Here is a 24,478-nt window from a genome sequence, read left to right as displayed (position 1 = left end):
GCTAAAAAACAATCTTTAAATAAGCTTAAGCTTAAAAAGCTAAGCCAAACACTAAGTTAAGCTTATTTTGTAAAAAAAAAAAAACTTATACATTTGGGATTGATCAAATGTCGCTGCTTTGGCAAACACCCCCTGTATAGCCTTTTGAATAATTGGGGTGAACGTCGCAACATTTCATAAATAGCTTTTGTAGGATTACAATTGTCATAAGAAACCATATGATTACCCAACTACAATCAATCCAAGTTGTTAGTGCTTGGTTTGTTGCTACAAATAATACTTGCCACTAACAATTGAGTCGCAGATGATGCACAATTGTGATTGATCAAATGTCGCTGCTATTGATCAACTCTTGTTGCCGTTAATCGATTGCAAGCCTCATTTAACCATTAATATTGTTTTGTCAGTGTTGATTTGTGTAGAAAGTATGTCACAATTTTACTAAAATGTATCAATAAACTAATAAAGATACTCTCTTTATACATTTGGGAATGGTAGTATCTATACCGTTTACATAACCAAACGAAAATCTATATAAAATACATGAAAGTGTTATATAACAAGAGAAATCAATAGAATATAACTAGAGAAACTAGCTTTATTGAGGTGGTGTTGTCTTGATGGTTACTTCAAAGTGTACCTAATCTAATTGTTTTGGAAAAATTATAGATTAAATATGTATCCAGTGTACCTAATCTAATTGTTTTTAACTGACTTGTTGGAACCCAGTCCGACCTTCCACACGGGAAAACTCTTGATCCGTCATCGCTTGTAGACTAGGAGGAAGAGAGGCATTCATTTGCATTGCTCCTGTTAATACTTGAGCTAGCTAATTGGGCATTAGTTCATAACCTTTTCAAAGCTCTTGTTGGTGCTCAAAAGAGTATCACATTTCACATTTGGTTCAATCAGAAAAGGACCATTTATTACCAGTTAAACGGCCATAACCATTCATTTGAGCTGTTGGGCTATACGTCGAAAGGTCATAAATTTAGTAAATTTACAGCATCAATACCAAAAGAGAAAGCAATAACAAGTGACCAAGTCACAAAAATTTCAGTACCATCAAACATTTTACATTTCCTAAATCATAACCAAACTTTGATGATCGAACTTCAAAGGCGTAAAATAAAAAAACAATCAAAAATTTTATTAATAACTTAATCTCTGGTGTACATTATTTTGTACAACTCTTGTTGTCTAAGTTACAATCACAATCCTTTCGCCTTATTCGTTTTAGCATAATTCTTAAAATGAAAGTTAACAAAAAGAGCCAAAAGAGACGCATTAAAAACGGCATTAAAACACCAACCCCCAAACCCGGAGCAACCTGACCCGGTAAAATGGTAATACAACATCAAACCCGAAACCAAGAAGCTAAACACAAACTGAACAATCTGACAGTTGGTCACCAACACCTTCCACCAGGGCCTCCACCCAAGCGCACACAACAAATAATAAGCGTACATTAGCACATGAACAGACGCATTGGTAACAAGCGCCACAGGCAACAAAGACTGCGAAGTAGACAACCAGACATAGCACATGACCACCACTACAGAGTGATGGTACACGTGGAGGAACGACAGCCGTCGATTACTCCCACTTAATATGATCAAAAGGGTGTCAATGAATTCGATAAGTTTTGATAAGTAAAAGATGTGGGCCCAGAAGAAGACAGGGCCACGTGGAGGGGTGGGATTAGGGAAGCAGAAGATCCAACGGTGGGTGGGTGTTTGGGAGATGGTGGCAAGAGAGCATCCGACGGCCATGATTAAAGAGAGGGTTAAGAGGATGAGGTTGTGGAGGGCTGAGATGAGGCGGAGGGTGGTGGGTGTGATGGTGACGTGGCGGAGGGTGAAGGTGAGTGAGGTAGGTGAAGAGGGTGGTGGTGAGGAAGAGAGGTGAGGCGCCCCATGTGTGTTTGGGCACCCACTCGTAGTTGGTGATGGTTGGGTGGGTGACCAGGTAGTAGTGGAGTTTGGAGTGGAAGGTGTCCATCACGCGCCGCCCTGGGTGATGGATTGGGCGGTGGTGGTTGGTTGAGTGGAAGGAAGAGGATAAGGTGATGTCTTCGATGTTGTTGACGTGTTAACTTATATACCTACTCACCAGTCACCACCATACCGTAGTGATAAATTATTATCTTAATTATAAAAGTTTATTTATATTTTTTTATATAATAATCACAGTTATTTTTTTAAACGGCTAATTTGAATTACTAATGACAACTGGCTTATCGAATTTTCCGAGTACCGGAGACCACCTTAAATTATGGTTATTTGATGATTATCGTTTCTAATAAGTACATATTACTTTGTAGAAATTCGTTAGTTTGTTTTTAGAATTACACAGAAAACTAATTTCTTAAATATGGTAATCAATTACCAAAAACCCACATATTTACTAATTTAGTATGCACCCATTTAATGGGTTTGCATTCTTCTTTATGATTATGAGAATTTATAGGAAGTTGAAATGTGTCTAGCTAAGTGAGTGAAAAATTGATATATAGGGTTAGATGTTTTTTAATGAATGTTGAACATTGTAATGGCTAAAAGTTGTTGTGGAGTTAATAGTTTAAACTGGATATTACTTCTAAATAAAATGTTATCTTTATTTTGATGGAGATTAAATAATTAAGGAAAAACAAAACATTTATATAATAATAAAATAGTTCAAAAAAAAATATATGAATTAGACTAAATGCGACATGAAAGTTTGTAACCTATAAACACTTTTTATAATGACTATAACATTGCATTATCATAATATTATAAACATGATAATACACGTTATTAGAACTTACCTTGAACTCAATTGGTATTTGGTAAGACTCCACTGAGTTAGTTCCGAGACTAGAGGACGTTAGGTTTCAGGTTCAATTTACAATTGTGATAATATTTGAATAAAATTATTTTTGGGTCGACATATGGATACCGAGTGCAAATAATCTTTTTAGGAACAAGCAACAACCGGTTTGAACCTGAGTTTAACCACGATGCTTTATCGCGCACGAATGCATAAAAATTAAAAAGAGTTGATTTTTTATAAATCAATTCAGGTGGAACCATATAAAATTGCCAGAAAAAAAAATAATAAAGAAATCTAGAACCATAAAAAGGAGGTTGAGTGCTGTTAAGAACTCCCCGAGTTTTCACCGTCGTCGGTAGTATAATTTCACCGGAGTATCAAATTCAAACCTGTATTCAGACAACGAAACCTTTTTCACAGCGATGGTTGGATCATTTTCACCACAACCGCCGGAGTTCTCCGTTTCCGGCCAAAAACCTTTCCATCTCATCACCAACGCCGCCGCCCTCCGCCTTGGCCATCTCCTCCGTCACAGTTTCGTCACCCATCGCCACCGATTCCGGTCGATTATCCAGTCACCTTTACAGGCAAACTAACCTCTCTCCTATTCCTATTTGATTAATTAAAGAACTAGTTTACCTAGCTTCATGATTATTAGATGAATTCGTGCTTTCTAGGGTTCCAGATCGATAGAAACTGAAATTTACCTGACACTATATTTTGGCAATTGCTTCAATTATTTAAATCAGTGTTATGCTAATTGAATAATCTCTCACAAATTGATGTAGAATATTTCTCATTGATAATGTAGCTGTTTTTGTTTACTGGTAATGTGATTAATAATTTATTATTCTTATGAGGAATTGGGGATTTTATACTCAACTGAACTAATAAGACTACAAGAGTTATTCTCAGCTGGAATATTCTCCCATTACTTGTTAACTTGAAGCTAGTGGTGTCAGTTTCAAGGAAACTCAAATCGGGTTGAGCTTAAACGAGCTCGAACCCGGGCTCGAGCACGAGATTCACGTATCGAGCTAGAGTTTGCTTGCAAGCCTAAACAAGCTTTTTATTTATATGATGATTCTCATTTAATTTGTTTATATAAATAATAACGATTATTACATATAAAATTATGGTAATAAAATTAAGTAATGTGTATTATATATAAAAATTATATTTATATTTATAAATATACATATAAATAATTATCAAAATATATAAATAAAGTATTTAAATATTTAATAAATAATACATGAGCCGAGCCAAAGCCGAATAATCAAGCTCGAGTTTGAAAGACTACTCATGAGCTTTAGAGATGGAGCTCTAAAAGAGCTTGAGCTCGAGCCCTCTTCAATTATAACTTAGCTGAGCTCGAGCCTTAACGGCCTCGGCTCGGCTTGTTTACACCTCTAGTATTATGGACTAATTTGGGTTGAGTTCCATCCCAAACATGTCAAATTAAAAACAAATTAGCCAAAATGCGAACGGGTTGAAAGTAAGCCAAAGCTAATTTCGAAGCACACAACCTCCAAAATGGTTTTATTCAAAGATTTAAGAGTATTATTATAATATCATTGCTCTTTCATTCACCAATAACAACTTGATTTAACCAGGGCCCATTTAGTGAACCCAAAACTATTAGCACCATGATTTAATATTTTATTCCTTGATTTAATATCATTGTTTTTTTTTTTTTTTGTTTTTTTTTTCTTTTCAAGAAATAGCCCTGCTTGCGGTGCGCACATATGATGTATATATGTGTGAACCCTCGGGTGGGCAAAAGTGAAATTGCACTAATTTTGACGTTATTTTACTAATCTCGTGAAAATAACGTTAAAAGTGACGGACGGTTAATCAGGCATCATGTAGTGGCGTTGATAGCCGAAAGACAAGGGTACATGCACCGATCAGCCGGTGTCCCGATGATTGAGTGCTATGTGCCTTATGTCCAAGGCTTGATGCAAAACTACTATCGAGCCGGGGGTCTCACCGGAAGCAGCCTCTCTATCCTTATGGGGTAGAGGTAAGGCTGTCTACATCTTACCCTCCTCAAACCCTACTATAGCTTTGCTATTGGTGGGATATACTGAGTACGATGATGATGATGTTTTTTTTCAAGAAAATACACCAATATGATGTTTCTTGTGAAATAGATTCCTCATCTTCATGTTCTTCATTTAAATGGAGTGCCTCATGAAGGATCACACCAATTTAAATGGTTTAATCTTGGTCAACTGCCTCATGATGTGTGGGCCACCACTTTCTCTAGATGCTTATTGTTATTTAGTGGAGAAGGAAACAAAGCCAACTTTGGAGACCAAGAAAATGCATACTTAAAGGCTTCCGCAAGAGGCCCGGTTAATAACAGGAGATTGACAAATATGTTACTTGCCATTAATGTATTGTAAGTACATTCCTTTATTACATTTCAGTGTTGGAGATATCAGATAAGTATTAAAATTGATAATTTTTCTTTTTCAGGGTATATATTGCACAAATAGCATCACAAGGGCAGGTGTTAATGTGGGGAGCAAAGGTTAGATCTTTCAAATAATATTTGATTCTTGATTATAGGTGGTTTATATATTTCTATGTTATGAAACTTTTGTAACTTATAGATAAATATTTGCTGTTAGATTAATAGTTTGATTGACAAAGGGCAGCTGTGGAGGCTGGTCACATCTGCCTTTCTACATGCAAATGTTGGACACCTTATGGTCAGGTTTGAGTTTTTCTATCAAGTATTTTATTTTCAATGATATATAATTTTAAATATAACTAAATAAATTTAACCTTTTTTCAGATTAATTGTTATTCTTTAAACTCCATTGGCCCGACCATGGAGCATTTGAGTGGGCCCAGAAGATTCCTTGCGATATATTTTACCTCTGCAGTCACAAGTAATAACCTTAATCTGTTATGTATATATTATTATTGTACATATATATAATTTAACATTATATGTATATATCTGGTGTTTTATAACTATAGGTTCTACAATGAGTTATTGGTTCAGTAAAGCACCAGCAGTTGGCGCTTCTGGGGCAATTTTCGGATTGGTAAGGTTTTAACTGTTAAATCAAAATGTGTGTAAACGTCTATATTATCTTAATGATTATATTTGCAGCCGATATCTTTATTATTATATTTTTTTGCTCTTAATTGTATTACAAGTTTAGTTATGTATCAGGTTGGATCTTTTGCCATTTTTGTGCTGAGACACGACAAGATGGTTAAAGGTGGCGTTGGAGACTTGAATCATGTTGCTCGTGTGATCGCCTTAAATATGGTACAAGTCTTTAAATTTTGTGTTTGAAGATCATATTATTTGATATAATTTGATCTTATAGAATCATCAATTTCTTAATCTGTATTCATCCTCACGCAGGCTATCGGGCTGTTATCACAGGGTATTGACAACTGGGGACATGTGAGTCTTTTATCGCTTTATTGAACACTAACGTAACTATTTGGTTTTTTCTTATTAACAAATATAATTATTGACTGGATTCACAGCTTGGAGGGTTAATAGGCGGGGTTGCTACATCGTGGCTTATTGAGCCTGCATGGGAGTTGAAGTCAACAACTCGTCTTGGAAGAAAAGTACTTGTTGATAAAGCACCTATATTCTCTCTTCCAGGCACGAAACGAGCATCTCAGTAATTAATCAAGACATATCATTTTGGCACATTATTTGCACGTACAGAGTACAAACTATCTTTATGTATTTATCCAATTAAACAACGGTATAGTTCATCTTTACGGATCGTGTTGGGAGTTTTATTCATGTACTAAGTATTAACTTGATGTTTTTATATAGTCCAATGCAAGGATGTTGCGTTCATAGTTCATACTAAACAAAAGATCCGACTTTTATGTCAATTCAGCCTGTCTTTTTCCTGCGGCTTAATTATTTTTGTTATTGTTTTAAGAAATGAAGTAAAAACCTATCAATCCGCTTTTGTTTGTTTGGTGTAGCCTATTTTTGTATTTTTCTTAAACATCATTAGTTTGTATTAAATGTTTTGAAATGATAAAAAGAGTTCATGGATATAATACATATTAGTAACTACATATTCCAAAAATAAATAATAAAGGTTGAACAACAAGTTCGGTATGCACAACTAGTTTCAGGTTCCAAATTTTTCGTATCGTTAAACTGGCCAATTGTCATTATGAAGTGAACGATAGCTGACTTGCTTTGGTTTAGGTGGTTTCAATTGTTTATTAACATCCTACCGGCTAACAAAACAAAGATTATGAATCTACAGTATCCATTTTAAGAGGAAACAAAGATCATGAGTCTACAATGTAGGTGTTAGTATGTGGGCGGACGACCAGAACATGATAAAATCAAGAACTGTTACTATTATACATTGAAAGAAGTAAAAGAAGGATTCTGATGGTATAAAAAATCTTTGATTTATCATATAATTGACAAAAGAAAAACAAGTTAATCCTGATTTCTAGATTAGTTTCTTCTTTTGGAAGAAGCGAGTCAAGTACCAAAGTTGTGCAACAGAAGCAGCAATGCAAATGCCTAATGACAATATACTGTACAATGCCACTCTATAATTTGTTGTTTCACTCACATCTCTTATTTCTGCCTCTCTGCATAATCAAACCACAATTTATCATTACAGTTTACAAAAAAAGAACCGATTAAATTATTAATAAAAAACAGGAACCTGCTCTTGAGGTAGAGAAGGTTATCATGAATGGCCTCCACAGCTGCTTCAAGCTTTCTTAACTCAAGCTCAACTCCCTATCAAGCAACTCGAGCTTTATGCGATTACAAATATGCAAACTAATATTACAAAAGACTACAAATGTGTTTATATTTCTGACCTCAATTTTTTCTTTTCTTGCAACGGACTCCCAATCTTTAGCTGCAATTCCAGTTCTCCAGTCAATGTTAACACTTAGCGCACCACCTTGATTAGGGTCATCTGCCCAGAAACACACCAGATACTGCCCGGCCTCACTCGTAGTAAATGCAAATTGACCATGAGTTGCGTTTTCCTTTTGGTGAAGGATGCTTCCGTAAGGTGACGTCACCTGAAAGTGTAACACATATCACCATTTATACAACTAAAGCAAGCTTGAAATATTGTTATGGATCAAATAATCAAGGCATATTTAGCCTGTTTGATTGAAAAAAAGTAGGAAAAGCTCATAAGTAAATCAAAGTCAAGTCTTGTCTTGTTTGAAATACCCTTGTATTATCAAGTTCATACTTCATATCATATAGCCCAACCAAATTGTATGACATATTGACATGATTCATAAGACTGATACTGTATTCTTTGAATTTAAAAGTATCACGTCCGTCGCTAAAATCAAGTTTAATCATGTTGCAAAAGTATAACATTTACCGGGTAGTGTAGTTGGAGTACCAATTCATAAAGTCAGACAAGCTACCCCTCTAAACAAACAATTGCATATTTTCCTATACCATGCTTGAAAGCATTGTGCATTGTGCGTTAAAAACTTGTATTTTGGGGAAATATGTAATTGTTTAAGTTTAGAGGGGATATATGCAATTGTTTCATTTTTAATTAATAAATTTCTAATAAGCCACCAATATTGGATATATGCATGATTACAAAATCTAAACACCTTCAATGGTTTTTAATTATAGGTAACTTAACAATATAATGTGATTCACTAAGGGGAAAATCGAAGGGAGTTTAGCCTAGTGATATCAAGATGTGTATACAATAATTCGAGTTCCATGGTGAACATAAATATAGATTTGGGAGTAAGATTGGTGAGCGTGTGAGTTAGCTCTTTCAAAAAGAAGCAACATAAGGCCATAGTTTGACCACTAGATTTGTTGGGAAAAAGTATATCTATATGCGAGAGGCCAAATCTCTAAAGACTATACTGACTTAAGTCATGCTTAAACGTTTGTGTTTTTGGTTACTCCTGCATATTCTTCAGGGGTGTTTTAACAATTAAAGGTGTATACAACAAGTGCTTGCGCTTCACGCCTTCACCTATGACCTATCCCACGGAGTTGAGGCCACTCCTCAAATAAGTCCATGACAAGACAAAACCAATGACCCATAACCGACAATTTGAAATGTAAAACTACAACAAATCAGTCTTAAGAATCATGTCATGCAATTCTGATTTGGCCATTATTATTTCCAAATTTGTCAAGACTCGTAATAGCAGCGTATGAAACTCTTTAATTACGAATATTGGATGATTTCATAAAGTTAAATAAATGCATGCACACCACCAAGAAAAACATGATATAACAAATTAATTACGTACCTTGGTGGTGATGGAGGGAGTGGGGTGAATATGAACGTCGGATATGACAACGTAATCAGCCAAAACGACAACGTTGTTATGGATTTCTTCGGTGACACATTTCCTTCCGGATTTGGGTAGATTCAACCAAATGCAATCACCATTTTGGACAAAGATTATTAACATCAACAACAGGATCACCTGCAGCAACACTGCCCTAGTTTTCTTCGCCATTGTTTGTACGTGTTAATTCGTTTCTTTCACAAGTGTTCGAGGTTTGGATCTTTCGGAAGTTTTGGTGCGCCTTTTCTGCCTTATCATAATACTACGTGTTATTAATATATTTATTTTTTATAAAAAAAATGTAAAATTAACAAGTTTGGAATAATCAAAATGACACGATTTTCATAATAATTTCCACCACTATATCGTTATTTATCAAGTATCATAAAAAAAAATTTACGGCTGCTTACCAACTAGTATAGTTGGTCCTAAAAAACGCATCAAGTCACCTCTTGTGACTTCTGTGAGGGTACTTTGTTTTTTTTTTTTGGTTGGAATAGGTTTGTTTACAAAACAAAAAGTGGTTTCCGGTGATTGATTTTATTTTAAGTAATTTTAAGTAAGTTGTCATGTCATTTTGGATAGTAGATTAAAGTGACACCTCAACAACATTTTCAAATTACGGTTCACATCTTTCAAGTTGTTAATGCCATTTCCAAGTAGGCGTCCATATCATCCAAGGTGTGAGATGGCAAATGGAAGCATCTATCTCAAATAGAGAGTTACGAATGAGTCGAAAGATTTGTAAAACATGTACGTTAATATAAAAAAACTCTACTAATTAATAATAATAATAATAATAACAAATAACAATAAAATTATGATTAAGAATCATAAATTAATGATAATATACGTAATAACAAAATTAGTAAGTTAATAATAACTAGGTAATAAATCCGCCGCATTGCGGCGTCAAGACACGAGTTCAGTTGAAATTTATTAAGTTCGTTACAACATCAAGACTAAATAAAAAGTAAGTTTCTAAACGCCCAAAGAGAGTATACAGACACATATAACTTATAATTAAAGTGACACGAAATTGGTTTCCATCAATTAGGTTCGTGCCGGTATATGCATTATACACTAAAAATAAACTAATAGACACTCAAAATAGTATTGAAACTCGTATAGCATTTGATACACAAAACAACATATTTAAAACGACATTTATTCGGTCGATAATAAATGGACATTGTAGTGGCGAGTCGACCCCAAAATTCGGGTCGTATCGGCTACGTTTGTACGGTACCGAAACTAAACCGAAATACTAATTTCGTCAAGTTAACATATATAGAAAGCATGGGCGTTGCGGCGGCGAGTTGGCATGAATTCTTTCGATATCAGTTAGGTTCGTTGCAGATATGGAACTAAACCTAAAAATAATTATCATATTTTAAACCAAAAAAACATACTTTTATACATAAATAGATAATCAAACAACACATAAAACATAAAAAAAATAACTAAAAAAAACTTGCAGCCAAGGGACTCGATTAAGAGAAAGAAGCATAAATATAACAATTAAACAATACTTAAACGATAATATAAATCAAACAACACATAAAAAGAATAGCTAAAAAAACTTGTCGTCAAGGGACTCGATTAAGAGGAAAAAAAGAAAGAAAAAAAGCATTAATATAATAATAAAATAATACTTGAAAGATAACTCTCTAAACTAAAAAATTGAAAGTTGATGATACCAAGGGAAGTCGAACTCAACGCCAAGCATTACAAGAGTAGTTAGCAAATGTTGATCAATCTATCAATCCAAAGCACGAACTTGGTTTATTCACTAAAATTTACTCTATAAATGATCAAACTCTTATTCCTATAAAGTAAAAAAGCTCAATTGTGGCACCGACAATTGAATATTCATCTAGTATATAATAATAATAATAATAATAATAATAATCCTAATCTATCTATTGTATACATCCATTTATTTATACTAAACATGCTTCATACTATGATGATGAAGATGCAAGTCTTTACCGTTGTAACAAAATATAAAGTCTAAAAAGTACGTTTGGTGGCGGCGCAGCTTGTTGCCCGCCTACCTGCTATATTGATGTAATATCTATGTTTCATCAGTAGAAATAAATAAAATTTTTCAAGATAAAAAAAAAAAAAAAAAAAAAAAAAAAAAAAAAAAAATTTCAACAAAAGTATTGATTATACACTACTTTAAATAAATATAAAATACAACATCGACCAATAATTCATTTCAAGATAGCTATAGCCCACACACTTTCCTTCTTTTAACTCCACTCACCAAACCAAAAGAACCACTGTTCGATCCTCGATCAGATCCACCATGGAAGCTTTGATCAACCAGTTCACATACCTCTCAGACCAATCTCTCAACGACAAAAGCTTCGACCCATCCACCATCCAAGACCTCATGAGACTCTTCGACCTTGAATCATACAAAGCATGGGCTGCAATGGAACTAGAGTTCGACAACCAAGTCCAAGAAGCCGAGGATTCGATGAACGAAGCCGAAGATGAGCTAAATTCTGCAATGGAAGAGGCTATGGAGGAATTCAGAAGGTTTGAGGAGGAGATGGAGCGTGAATGTGAGAAAGAGATGCAAGGATTGTTGTCGATAAGCGAAAGCGCGAGGAGGCTTGGGAAGACCATGGAGAAGGCGGCGAATATTGCGTCTAATAAGTATGTTGAGGCTGCGTTGAATTCGGCTACTGCCTCGATGAGATCGGCCATGAAGAAGGTTTCGAATAAGGGGAAGAAGGTTCATCCGTCTTGAATGTATCTGATGATCGTTGTAACTTGTAAGCGGATTACTGAATCGAGTATTTGTGGTTTATGTTCTTGTCAATGTATGTTATTTTAAGAAATTGTTGATGATGATAAATTGATAATGCAAATTGTACAACTTATTATATGAGTTATTGATGCTATGCGGCAGCGTTCGATGAGTGATCAATAAGGTATTGAGCTCAGAAGATTGTGACTAGTCACGGTGATTTGTTACTTATTTATCTGGTATAGATTAGTTAAGGGCAATTGTTACTTTTTTATCTGGTATAGACGAGTTAAGAGCAATTGGTTATCAATATTATTAGACTTGAAACAATTATTAATCAGTGGATTGCAATGCAATAAGAAATTGTTATGACAATGTTATGAAGTTGTACACAAAGTTATATAGATAATAAGTCTAGGTCGAAATGTGAAGTTAGTATTAACAATGTATGTTCATTGACAAATGTGCAAGTTCTTAACAATCCGAGCCTATATATATTTTTGAAAATTGTTTAAGGAGGGTTGAGGTAAGAATGATATTGTTACAAGTTTATCACATCTCTGTTTTCTGAATACTTGTCAATTGTCACACTTGTTGTATGATGCTTATGATTCATGGGGTGTACGGGTTAATAAGTTATGTTGTATTTAAGAAATTGAATGGTAGAATTAGAACTCAATGGTATGTACAAGAATATTAAAAACAAGATAAAAAATACAGGATGAACCCTAAAACACCGAAGAAGATTAGAGACTACATTGTTGATAACCAATTAAGTTTCTTCCGTCTTGGTCTCTTGGAGCTTTAGCAGAGACGATGAATGAATAAATAGTTAAGGGGAATTGCACTTCAAACGAAGACAACACATTGCAAGTCCAAAAGAAGTAAGGCAAAAGGCCCATTTTCAAGATAATAAAGAGAGAGAAATTAGAAAAAGGAATATTAAATTGGATGAAACAATTTTAACATTGTACATGGTTAATGGAGCAATAACTTTTGCTAATGCACCATTGGTGTTTGTTTGCCCGACCATGATCCTTTTAAACTTGAATGGTACATGAAATGATCTAGATGATACTTACTAAAAACAAAGAAAGCTAGTGGAAGAAAATGAATTAGAGAGATTTTTTTTTTTTAAAAAAAAATCTATCTAATTTTTAAAATTACTATTTTTTTTTTAAAAAAAAGGGTTACATGTAACGAATTAAGCATGCTTTTAGTTTGTGTATGCGTGGTTGTGCATTACAGATTACAATGGGAGTTTTGGTGGTGGGGGTTTGGGTTGACGTGGTGAATGGTGGGTTGGGATGGTGGTGCACAGTGAGTTAGTGGTGTAGTGTTAAATGACGGTGTAAAGTGTGGACACAATGAGTTTTATAAAAATAGATGAATTCTGTGTAAAAGGAGGGTCGAAGGTTGTTCACGACTATGAACAATAACTACTACGTAAGATGACGTTAATGTATTTTTTTCTTTGATATATTATACAGTACTACATGCCTCCTTCCCACCTTTGAATAAGTAGTCCCTCAAGCTTCCATCGTTTTCCCACCACAATTACTCACTCTCTTCCTTCGGCCTTTGATATTAACAAACATTTTGAGAGTGTGAGGGTTTTATCTTAGTTTCACAAGTGAAGAAACACGGATCTAATTCATGAATGGGATTGAATCTATATTTTAACCGGGCATGGGTTAATAGGAAAATTGGGTTGAAGTGAATAGAACCAAGCTAGATCCAGATCAAATTTTGCAAAACATAACCGGCGTGAGCTCGTTACGGGAATGACATGATGAGGGGTCTTCCCGTAACCACCCTCCAGCGTGAGAATAAGTATTGTTAATCTAAAGAGAGAAAATACAAAGTGATTGATGTAATATGGAAAGTGTGAATGAATACCTCATGATGATAAGTTATGTATCATAGCCGGTGGTGGGCAAAGATGATTGATGGAGTTGCCACTATCTGAAAGATGTTTTATTCTATCTGAATGGACACGTGGCCGCTTTTGATAGAAGGTGACAACTAGCCATGTGCATGAGCATAATAGAATGATGAAGAAACACGGATCTAATCCCTAAGGAGTTAGATCCATGTGTCCATAGGATACGAGTTAAACAATTACCAAACTAACGATATAAGCCCAATCTCTCAAGTCCAATGACAGAAACCTGCAAAACAACCACCGTGAACTCGTTATGGGAAGGACAAGAGGGAAGGGGTCTTCCCATAACCACCCTCCGATGTGAGAATAAGTACCGTTCTAAAAGGGAGAAAGGTACTTAAACTATTTGGAGTAAACCGTGGGGAGTGAATGAATACCTTGTGAAGATTACGAAGGTATTTATAGCCGAAGGGTAAGGGAATATTATTGGTCCAACTGTGCTTTTCCAGAAGATGTTTTCATAACAACCTGGACACGTGTCCGCATATGACATGACGGGCTAATTGGCCATGTGCACGGTTATAACAACCTTGCCAGCTATTCTCCTCTAATTGGTTGTTGCATCATGTTCTTCCCAAGGAAAGATCCTTGTAAATCTTCTAGAAGGAAGTTATTTAATTACATATGTCCCTCTGACGTCACTCTCTAGTCACCTTCGTGCGTGGGGGTAACACCTTGCGGGTGACTTCTGAGGACGTCTGGGTTGCCCCATAGATAGTCTCTGGATTTTACTCTTATTCTTCCTTTGACTTAAGTCATGCGGGTGATTAGAATGCTCCACGGGTGACTTTTGAGGGAGTCCTCTTCTACCCGCGAATAATGTTTACGGGTATTTGAGTCTTTTTGCCACCATACCTCTATAAATGCCCAGCTGGCTTCCCCTAATTGGACGTGCTATCACGTGCTCTCCACAAGAAGGTAAACTTCGCTATCAAGGAAAATTTTCCCCAATCTTCTAGAAGGGGTTAGTTGTAGCTGGCTTTCTTTCGTATAAGTGAAGTTACATGTTTTACTCCTCCGCGTGCGAGAGGCTTTCGCATCTACGAGTAACTTTTGTTCTTCACTAGAAGGGTACTTTGGACTTCTGTTTTTGATATGTGATTCCCACATATATTGTGGATGATCCACATGTGATTTTTTTGAGTATCTTAAGTAACCCGCGAATGTTATTTCATTGGTCTTTAAATTTATTCACTATCCTACCTCTATAACTATATAACAAGATTCGTCTTCACTAAAAAAAAACTATTTTTACTTATAAAATGATGAAACTGGTAGACAAATCAAACAACCGATTATCCCATAATAACTTGAGGTTTAATTTATTAATCTTTACTATATATAATACACCAAATAAGGGCAAATTAAGACACTAGATTTTAAGGGATTTACAACACCCAGAACATTATGTACATCTCTAAGTAAGGATACACTTGTCTTTTATACCCATAAAACTCATTTGATTTTTATCAAAATAATTACAAGTATGGTACCTTGACTTTAATTAAATTTTGTTAATTAAGAAAATAGTTACAACTTTGATCTCTCATAATTACCCACTTTTTACTCAACTTTAATTTTTTTTTTGGTTTTCTTCATATATGCCTTACAAAAATAAGATTAAAATTTTTTCGAACATACCTATTTAAACGTGTTTATTTTTGTTGACGTTTCAGTATAAATTTTTATCAAAACAGATGAACGGTTTAAAATGTACAAGTCATTACTACATGAAATTATGCATGAATATACAAATTTCTAAATGATAAAATTTACAATCTCATGTTTCATTTAATTACATATAAACAAACTTATCACAATTTAAAGTTTAAGGAATACTTACAACTTTGACAACTTATTATTATCTAAATATTACTCAACTTAAAAAAAATTTCTTCCATGTGTTTTATAAATATATGATTAAAAGAACATAAATTATATAAATATCAAAATAATCAAGACGGATTTGAGGTTGAGCTCGGATTGAAGTTTGAGTCGAGGTCGAGCTAGACTTGGCTTGCTAACAACCTTTACGTATTGTTTCCCGCTGCATCGCGCGGGCAACTGACCGGTAATAATTTAATAAGTGTAGAAAGAAAAGAAAATTGTGATTGGGCCTATTGAGCCCGTGAGGATCCATGTGAAGGGACTGACTGATGTGGCCCACGTTTTCATCTTTACCAACTCAACATTTGTCGATCTCATCACTTTCACTTTCACTTTCACTTTCACTTCATTCGACGACATGTCTTCTAAGGTATAATAACCTCTCCGTATATTTTTGGAATCTGATGATTGTTTGATTATTGAATCTTCATCTATTATTATTATTATTGAATTTTTGTTAGGTGAATGAGCAGAAAGATGTTTCTGCCAAACCTGACACCGGTATGTGTTTTTATAAACTATGCTAACTATTATGTTAATGTCATGATTGCATGCCTTTAGTTGTGAAGATGATCTTCTTAATTTTTATTATATAAAGAATACTTGATGGGAGTATGTTAATTTGTTGAATTGAATTGCATTTCTGATTAAATTGTTTTTTCCTTTAAATAACCACCAGTACTAGTACTATCGACTGACTTAACATATTTGGCTGAATTATTAGGCATGATGTGCATCCCATAGGGTTTTTATGTTGCTTTAGTTTCGATTGACACTTGATTGTAAATTTCTAAAGATTTGAACTTTAAATTAAAACAGACATAAATATTAAGTTTCTGTGAACTATGAATGAAAAATTAAAAAGTGATCACTTATGTTTTTCTGAAATTGCATCCGTGATTCCATCTGTCATAAATGAGGTGCAATTTTTGTGCGGTTAATTATGCTAAGCATATGAACATTTATAAAATGTTCATTGATCTCATAATTTATGTACTCTCAAAAACGTCTGTTTAAATGTGTTTTTCCCGTGCAGAAGAAAAAACCAATCCATCCGTGAAGAAAACTTCCCCGGGATCAAGCTCTTCAGATGCACAACCCGCACCTGCTATGCCCTTCATGCCTGGAACTGCGTTTCCCGGAAATCCTTTTGACATGTCATCTATGGCTGGCCTACTTAATGTATAATACTATGAGTTAAAATATTTTATTTTGATTATGATTATATCAGAAAATTAGCTTGTAATCAAATTATAAGAATCTTGTGTGCGGTTTTTTAATCAATGGTGATTTACAGGATCCAAGCATTAAGGAATTAGCAGAGCAGATATCAAAAGATCCATCATTCAACAAGATGGCAGAGCAACTCCAGCAGACTTTTCATGGCGGTGATCACGGTGTCCCTCAGTTTGATACACAGCAATATTTTTCCACCATGCAGCAGGTTATGCAAAACCCTCAATTCATGTCCATGGCCGAGAGTCTCGGTAATGTCATGATGCAGGTATTATTATTGTTGTGATTATAGTAATTTACTTGGACGATCCCTGCGGTTTGGCCTAAATTATAGATTTTCTTTCTATGGTTCAAAAAAGTACAAAAATAGTCAACGACCACCTAGTTTGCTTTCAAAAACTGGTTTTGTGTCAGGTGAAATTACTATTTTGACCTTTTATTAATTACACTTTAACCCCTAGACTGTTTTATGCTTAAAAATTACAATAATATTAATAATAAACATGGGTTAAACTGTAATTTTTAAAAGAGTAAAATACTAAAGGGTTAAAGTGTAATTCGTATTGCAAGCGTGCCAAACGTTCAACGAATCGTTTGGCAGGAAATTTGTTTGCGTTGTTCGTTTCATAAATAACTGAACATGAAGAAAGAATTCCGTTCGATTAATTAAATCAACGAACATGAACAGCGGTCCCGTTTGCTCAATTGTGATTGTGAACACGAACAAGGTCTCGCTTGATTCGGTTCGGTTTGTTTACAGCCCGAAATGTGATTAATAAGAAATGGCAAAATAGTAATTTTACGCGGGACCATTTATGAAAGTAATCTAGGTGGTTGGGGACGATATCCGTAATTTTTGTACCATAGACACGAAATCCATAATTTGGGCCAAACCACAAGCACCATTCGTGTAATTTACTCTTATTTTTATTTAGTCATCTTTAAACTTAAATTAGATTATTAGAATAATTTCTTTTTTTGTGCAGGATCCATCAATGTCTCGGACGCTTGAGAGTTTATCTAATCCCGCTCGAAAGGATCAGCTTGAAGAACAAATGGCACGTATCAAAGAAGATCCATCTTTGAAACCTATTTTAGAAGAGATAGAATCTGGTGGTCCAACAGCTATGATGAAGTATTGGAATGATCAAGATGTTTTAAAGAAACTCGGTGAAGCCATGGGTCTTGCGGCTATTGAAGATGCTACTGCTTCCACTCGGAATCCAGTTGCAGATGAAGCTGAAGAAGATACAAATGAGCAAGAATCTATTGTTCATCAGACGGCTAGCGGTGGTGACCTAGAGGTACCGATGCATTGCAAACAATTACCCTTTTGTTATATCCATAACAAATGATGTTCATGCTAATTATTTAGTGTTGGTTTTATAAATTTGTAAATATTTAGGGTTTGAAGAAGGCGTTAGAGTCCGGTGCTGATAAAGATGAAGAAGATTCAGAAGGAAGGACCGCATTACATTTTGCTTGTGGATATGGTGAGGTAAGATATGATTGTATCATGCAATTAAAGTTTTCTTAATATCTAGTCATATTAATTAGTATATTACAAAAACTACATCATTACAATATTAATATAATTTATTTGTCTAAATCTGCTTAGAAGGTTGTATGCATTGAAAAAATTACACTGAATACATTTCATTTCTAACTAAAACTACAAGATAAAAAAAAAACGTTACATACAATGGTTAAATTACACAAAGTTTGTCACATGTATATGATGTAACCGAAAAATAAAGTCATGATATGCTCAAATAGATACCGGCACGTGTTTTACATCGATCGATAACCATAAAAATGAATAATGATATCGGGACCGATGTTCGGTCGGTATCGGTTCCGTACTGGTATCAATATACTATATACCAAAAAGTATTGTACCTGATATAGTATACAATACCAAAAGATACTTTGTTTTGAATAAAACTTCGTTTTCAGTTAAGTTACTCATATTGCTAGAGAAAAACCTGCACATTTAGTTTTTAAAATTAACGAGCACAAGTTATTAGAGAAAAATCAAAGGATGAATGAAATTAAAACAAATAAGCATGAGGTGTCAAAATTTGAATGGTATTAACACTATTCATCTGGTTACATTTTAATATTTTAGCAATAATGAAAATTTTTGATTAATTGTAGGTGAAATGCGCTCAAGTTCTCCTTGAGGCCGGGGCGAAGGTGGATGCATTAGACAAAAACAAGAACACCGCCCTTCATTATGCAGCAGGTTATGGAAGTAAAGAATGTGTTGAGCTCCTGCTTGATAATGGTGCAGCCGTGTAAGTATACATCGGTTACTAAATTATATATTATATTTTTGTTTTTGTGATTTGAGTTTAAGTTTTATTGGTTTAGTACTTTGCAAAACATGGATGGAAAAACGCCTATCGATGTTGCCAAACTGAATAACCAGAGTGATGTCCTGAAGTTGCTCGAGAAGGTTGCTTTTCTGTGAGCCGGGCGGGTTGAATGTACACTTGCAGAGTAGTGTGTTTGTGTTGAAGATGTGAGATTGATATGCTGGGTTTTTTATTTACTGCCTTTTGATGTGTTTAGTGAAGTTACATAATTGACTTTTTGGTCAACTTTGTGTGTACTTGGAAGTTATTATTCCATATGTTATGTTAATCTGGTAAGTTAACAGCTTAAAGTGAATTAGCTTCATCTTGTTTTTGCAAAATAAATTTTGTATTTTTCATTAATATTTATATATTCATAAATTTAATATTTGTGCAAAGGCTATTCCATTGAATAAGTAGATAGATTTTAAGTTGAGGTGTTATTTCCCAACCATTTTATATCAGCCTAAATTTATAGAACTGAAAATGTACTTAAAAGGTAGATGTGCTTTTAAGTTTTTTTTTTTCAAATGCTAACATGAAATGTTATATATTTTTGGATATATCCAACAGGAAAAACGACCAAATCTAAACATAAAATAGGCCCAAGCCCCATAGTTGTATAAAATTGTCTAAATGTTCAAAATATTAAAATTATAAATTTAATAAGAAGTATATTAAAGTTGTATAATAAATTCTAAACATGAAGGTCTATTAGCTCAGCTGGTTAGAGCGTCGTGCTAATAACGCGAAGGTCGTAGTTTCGAGACTTGCATGGGCCATTGGTAATGCTTTTAATAATTTTTTTGTAGATGTGTTTTCTGATTTTTTATAAATAAACTTGTAAAAGCACTACCGTGGGCTCAATTTTTTTGAGGAATTATTAATTACAATAAAGTGTTAAGTGTTATTTTAGTACTTGTGGTTTGCTTCATTACGTAACTTTAGTATCTTTTTTGAATTTATTGCAAATGACTACTCACTTTTCTAAAAACATATTTTCTTAATGAAGCTTTAAATCAAGATTATACACTTCCAAATAAATCGCGGAGGCGACAAGAAACACCGGCCCAAACGTCGCCGCTGTTTCTAACAGATCTAGGTGAAAACTTTTCCGGCAAGAGAGAGAGAGGAAATCAATGTCTGTTGCGTTTTTCCGGCAGAGCATCCTTCCATATCTGCTATCTGTGTGGTCGATGGCCCGCCCGCTAATATGGAAGTGGTGTGAAATCGATGGCCCCTAATTTGATGTTCCAAACTTACCGTCTTCCCCGGCAAGGAAGAAAATACCGACAACCACCTCTCTTTATCTCTCTCAACAACCATGACACCACCAGGAAAACGATAGATCTGAAATGGTGGTGGTGGCCAGCAATACACTACTGCACTACTAAATTTTTTATCTTATTTGAGCAATCAGGCAATATGGCTGAACAAGGGCCATCGATTCCTGTGGAACAAACCACAATTCAGCCATATTTTGAATGAAATTGCTCCATTGCTTGAAGATTCGACGATCAATGAAGCAGGGAGTTTGAAGAATCGATGAACGATTGATGGGCAGGTGTTAGGATTTGGGCATTTAGGGTTATGAAAGCACAAAGGTGAAGTCATTTAATATAAACGAAAAAAATAAATAAAATAACAAAGTTACGAAATTACCCCTGACTTAACGCACAAAAATAAACGAGGTTAGAAAAAAGTACTAAAATAAGCAAGTTTTAGAAAAATGAGGTAGTCAGTTGCAATAAATTCAAAAAAGGTACTAAAGTTGCGTAATGAAATAAACCACAGGTACTAAAATGACACTTAACTCTACAGTAAAAGACAAACTTTGTATATAAACATCACATATTAAATTTTTATTCAAAAACAATTTATAAAAGATGTAGCTTAGGACTTTGGGGGGTTACAGGTCATACAATTTTTGTTTTTTATTGCTGAGATTTTCGTAATGGTATTTCAAATTAAATTAATTAAATCCATTAAATCTAGTTAAAACAAAAGAGTAAAATTCAAGGGATTTTATCTATTTTTAAGACAATCCAACCACATGCTCTCTAATGCTACACACTCATATATCCACCAAGAAACTTGAATTCTTACCACTTTAAAATTGACAAAAAATTTCCAACATCTTAGTACTCCCAGGCCTAATGCTATCCAGCCTTGTGGTATTTGAAGAATTATATAGACTTGAAAACTAGCTTCATATAAAATGTCGCGTGGACTCGAAAACAACTTACAAAGATGTGATTGTGTGCCGGGTCGTTCACGAACATATGGTTTAAATGTATAAATAGCAAACATAGGGTTTAAATGAGCCGGGTCGTTCACGAACCATTGGAGGCTAACTTGCTAAAAACTTACATTGAGCTGAGTTGAGCTTAGATGAGATTGAACCTTAGCTTATATTATAGCTCCAATGATAAAAGAGTCAAACCCAAGTTTCATATAATGAGTGTGAGTAGTCATGCAGGCTGCGAGTCTAATCAAACCTAATAATTTTAATGTATATCACAAATATTATATACCTAATTAGGTCAATTACAAATAAAATTCTAATAATATAAGTACGAAATATATATTCCTTACATATACAAAAGCATATTAATATAAACACATAAATATTGGTTGAATCAAATACAAATGAAATTAACGTTGAATAATGAGAATCAAGTAGAGTAATTATGTAATTACGTCATAGAGTAGTTACATAATTACTCTATGAGGTAATTATATAACCACTCTACTTGTATATATAATTACTCTACTTATTTCTCACAATTAGCACATTAATTTCATTTGTACGTTAACTTTCCTCCACATAAATATATATAGTCATATATGTGTGAAACCCAAAAAAACAAAAAAAGAAATATACTAGTATTAAACAATAAAAATATTATTACAGAAAACGTTTCGTTATGTTATGTATTGGTTTCAACATGTAATTTTATAGTTTAAATTGATTATTGATGCTTACGGTTGTGTAAGCATTTTTAGTCAAGAGAACAAATCGCAAAAACCAATATTGTTATAAACACCAATTACGGTCTAGTTCCATTTCTATATATATAAAATAATAATATATTGCTTTCAAAGGCTGTATGCACTTATCATAACTTTCAATTTACCGTTGTAATTTATAACAATAGAATGATGTAACAAACACAACAAACAAGGTCATGGTGGACCATCTCTAGTTTTGAAGGCCGATAACTAATGTGCACGCACAATGAAAAGGTTTCACAACCAATTAACATACAAAAATGGTAGATCTAGATAAAAATTTCAGAAGTAACCTCAATTATTGTTATTTAAGGATATCCTAATTATGCAAACAATTTATAGTTTATGGTTTTTGAAGGTTTGAATGGGTGCAAATGATAGTTGATGACTAATTTTGAAAACAATCTAGTGTATTAAAGTTGTAGATGGAAAAAAGATATATAGAGACAGATTCAAACCCGGGTGGCAACATTATTCCAACTTTTCCACAATGCTAGATAACCACTCCACCAAGTCCCAATAATCAATTCATATAGCAGAGTATAATATGCATGCTGGTTTTATAACAATGCTAAAAACCATAAATATTTGTATTTCGCCAACAAAGTTGAGGGGTAACCCTGACTACCCCTATGACCTCACTAGATCCACCCCTGCAAACATACCAACACCAGGAGTATAGTCTATCATAATAAAATGTCGATGCTTGTGTAGTGATCAAAAAATAGATAATCGATCTATCAAGTGTAGAACACAAACACAATAGTTGCATATATTTAACGCAATGTTATCTCCCATTGGGAATAATCAATTCCTTCTCAGCATCTTAAGAGTTAGTGAAAACATATGCTATGGCTACGGATTTCTTCTCACGACCAAGGAGATATTTCTCATTCACATTTCTTCTCATGACCAAGTATTAGTGAATAACACATGAAACTTTTATTTATGGCATTTTTTTAAATAATATATATTAATACTAATAAAGTTATATAATGTTTTGAAATGTTACCCTTAGCTGTGAGTTGGGTTGGATTGGTTGTGGAATTAAATGGGTATGCTGACAATTGCTTTAGTCTGATATCTATCATTAACGCATCATTGCCCTTTCTATATCGTGGGGCCCTGTGTCATATCAACCACTGACATCTTACCACGTACACGACATCATAAATGCCGCTGAATATTGTCTTTTCTATACCTGCATTTACTTCTATCACGTGCTCACCAGCCCCCACCATAACAAACATATATAACACCATCTTTTCTTTTTTAAACTTTATTTAGATTATTAGATGTTCAAATACAATACAAACATTAATTATTGTAATGTTTTTCAAAAGAAATATATATATATTTTCTATCTTTTTTTAATGACCAACAAAGCTCGGTTATTCAGATATACTCTTTGATAAAATGTACTCACGTCTGAAGAAACTCATCGTCGAATACCAACTATGGACATTTTGCTTGCACACGACATTGTCATTAATGATACTTGAACCGGGGATACCACTAGAACATTGCTTCTTTGGTATGTATTTCCCACCTACACTTCATATATGTTCTTACACAAAAAAATAAAACAAAACAAATTCTAAAACAAAATATAAAAAAAACATGTCAATATTGATGTATCCGACATTTGAAAAAGGAGTTAAAGAAAGTAAAGTTGCACCTAAATTGGACGTTGGTGTGATTAGGTATTAATCATGTTGGATCAATGATTTTAGGTTGAGGGATTAAATTTGGTGAATCTTTAAATTTGTGATTTTAATAATTACTCAAATAATAATGAGACTCGATAGTTTATGACTCTTAACATTAAAAAAAGCAACTTTTAATGCCCAATGATATACAGTATTTCTAGTCAATGTTTCACAGATGAGTCCTTTGTTTTATCCTTTACACCCCTATCATGTATTACACATTTAATTATGTAAATGATCCTATAGTTTCTCAAAAGTAAAAGGTTGATCCTAATTTTCAATTGTTTAGTAACAGTTATTTAAAATATCTAACACTAACGTATGCTTATTTTTAACACGAAAAGACCCCATACAAATAGCACACGAGGGTATTTTAGGTATTTTTAACATTACTATTATTTATTTTTTTTAAGTAATTAAAAAATAA

The 24,478-nt window shown here is 33.9% G+C and overlaps 4 protein-coding genes, 1 non-coding gene and 1 pseudogene across 5 annotated transcripts; 4 read left to right on the top strand and 2 right to left on the bottom strand.

Annotated features, from left to right (window-relative positions):
* Window positions 1-1,150: 1,150 nt before the first annotated feature.
* LOC143537916 (fatty acid elongase 3-like) lies at window positions 1,151-2,108 on the bottom strand (annotated as a pseudogene).
* A 985-nt stretch (window positions 2,109-3,093) lies between these two features.
* LOC143537883 (RHOMBOID-like protein 10, chloroplastic) lies at window positions 3,094-6,711 on the top strand. The gene is made up of 9 exons (XM_077031551.1): window positions 3,094-3,401; window positions 4,971-5,221; window positions 5,299-5,353; window positions 5,454-5,534; window positions 5,621-5,717; window positions 5,809-5,876; window positions 6,008-6,106; window positions 6,206-6,247; window positions 6,334-6,711. The coding sequence occupies exons 1-9, from the start codon at window positions 3,237-3,239 to the stop codon at window positions 6,478-6,480; spliced, it is 1,005 nt and encodes a 334-aa protein (XP_076887666.1). The 5' UTR covers window positions 3,094-3,236; the 3' UTR covers window positions 6,481-6,711.
* A 165-nt stretch (window positions 6,712-6,876) lies between these two features.
* Window positions 6,877-9,312, bottom strand: LOC143537882 (transmembrane emp24 domain-containing protein p24delta3-like). The gene is made up of 4 exons (XM_077031550.1): window positions 9,100-9,312; window positions 7,666-7,875; window positions 7,506-7,582; window positions 6,877-7,428 (listed from the first exon to the last, which is right to left on the bottom strand). The coding sequence occupies exons 1-4, from the start codon at window positions 9,310-9,312 to the stop codon at window positions 7,284-7,286; spliced, it is 645 nt and encodes a 214-aa protein (XP_076887665.1). The 3' UTR covers window positions 6,877-7,283.
* Window positions 9,313-11,455: 2,143 nt separating this feature from the next.
* Window positions 11,456-11,905, top strand: LOC143537933 (uncharacterized). The gene has a single exon (XM_077031599.1). It carries the CDS (start codon window positions 11,456-11,458, stop codon window positions 11,903-11,905), a length of 450 nt encoding a protein of 149 aa, XP_076887714.1.
* A 4,124-nt stretch (window positions 11,906-16,029) lies between these two features.
* On the top strand, window positions 16,030-19,646 carry LOC143537881 (ankyrin repeat domain-containing protein 2B-like). The gene is made up of 8 exons (XM_077031549.1): window positions 16,030-16,107; window positions 16,199-16,238; window positions 16,774-16,919; window positions 17,035-17,241; window positions 17,960-18,277; window positions 18,379-18,471; window positions 19,131-19,270; window positions 19,347-19,646. The coding sequence occupies exons 1-8, from the start codon at window positions 16,096-16,098 to the stop codon at window positions 19,444-19,446; spliced, it is 1,056 nt and encodes a 351-aa protein (XP_076887664.1). The 5' UTR covers window positions 16,030-16,095; the 3' UTR covers window positions 19,447-19,646.
* Window positions 19,647-20,038: 392 nt separating this feature from the next.
* On the top strand, window positions 20,039-20,112 carry TRNAI-AAU (transfer RNA isoleucine (anticodon AAU)). Its single transcript has one exon. It is a non-coding gene; the product is annotated as a tRNA-Ile (tRNA).
* Window positions 20,113-24,478: the final 4,366 nt, after the last annotated feature.

This window comes from Bidens hawaiensis, unplaced genomic scaffold, assembly GCF_021521415.1.
Source record: "Bidens hawaiensis isolate Kalapana, Puna unplaced genomic scaffold, B.hawaiensis_p1.1 tig00011436_1, whole genome shotgun sequence".
Taxonomy (NCBI): domain Eukaryota; kingdom Viridiplantae; phylum Streptophyta; class Magnoliopsida; order Asterales; family Asteraceae; genus Bidens; species Bidens hawaiensis.
The sequence above is the reverse complement of the archived record's forward strand: the minus strand, read 5'-3'. Positions and strand labels throughout refer to the sequence as shown.

Bases quoted from the DNA above. Each gene is read 5' to 3' on its own strand.
- LOC143537881 (XM_077031549.1), top strand. The intron at 16,920-17,034 runs GTATAATACTAT...GGTGATTTACAG, and splicing joins CTATGGCTGGCCTACTTAAT to GATCCAAGCATTAAGGAATT. The intron at 18,278-18,378 runs GTACCGATGCAT...GTAAATATTTAG, and splicing joins CTAGCGGTGGTGACCTAGAG to GGTTTGAAGAAGGCGTTAGA.
- LOC143537933 (XM_077031599.1), top strand. From the start codon at position 11,456: ATGGAAGCTTTGATCAACCAGTTCACATACCTCTCAGACCAATCTCTC.
- LOC143537883 (XM_077031551.1), top strand. From the start codon at position 3,237: ATGGTTGGATCATTTTCACCACAACCGCCGGAGTTCTCCGTTTCCGGC. The intron at 5,718-5,808 runs GTAATAACCTTA...TTATAACTATAG, and splicing joins TTTTACCTCTGCAGTCACAA to GTTCTACAATGAGTTATTGG. The intron at 5,877-6,007 runs GTAAGGTTTTAA...GTTATGTATCAG, and splicing joins CTGGGGCAATTTTCGGATTG to GTTGGATCTTTTGCCATTTT.
- LOC143537882 (XM_077031550.1), bottom strand. From the start codon at position 9,312: ATGGCGAAGAAAACTAGGGCAGTGTTGCTGCAGGTGATCCTGTTGTTG. The intron at 7,876-9,099 runs GTACGTAATTAA...TTACACTTTCAG, and splicing joins CTCCCTCCATCACCACCAAG to GTGACGTCACCTTACGGAAG. The intron at 7,429-7,505 runs GTTCCTGTTTTT...TTGATTATGCAG, and splicing joins CTTCTCTACCTCAAGAGCAG to AGAGGCAGAAATAAGAGATG.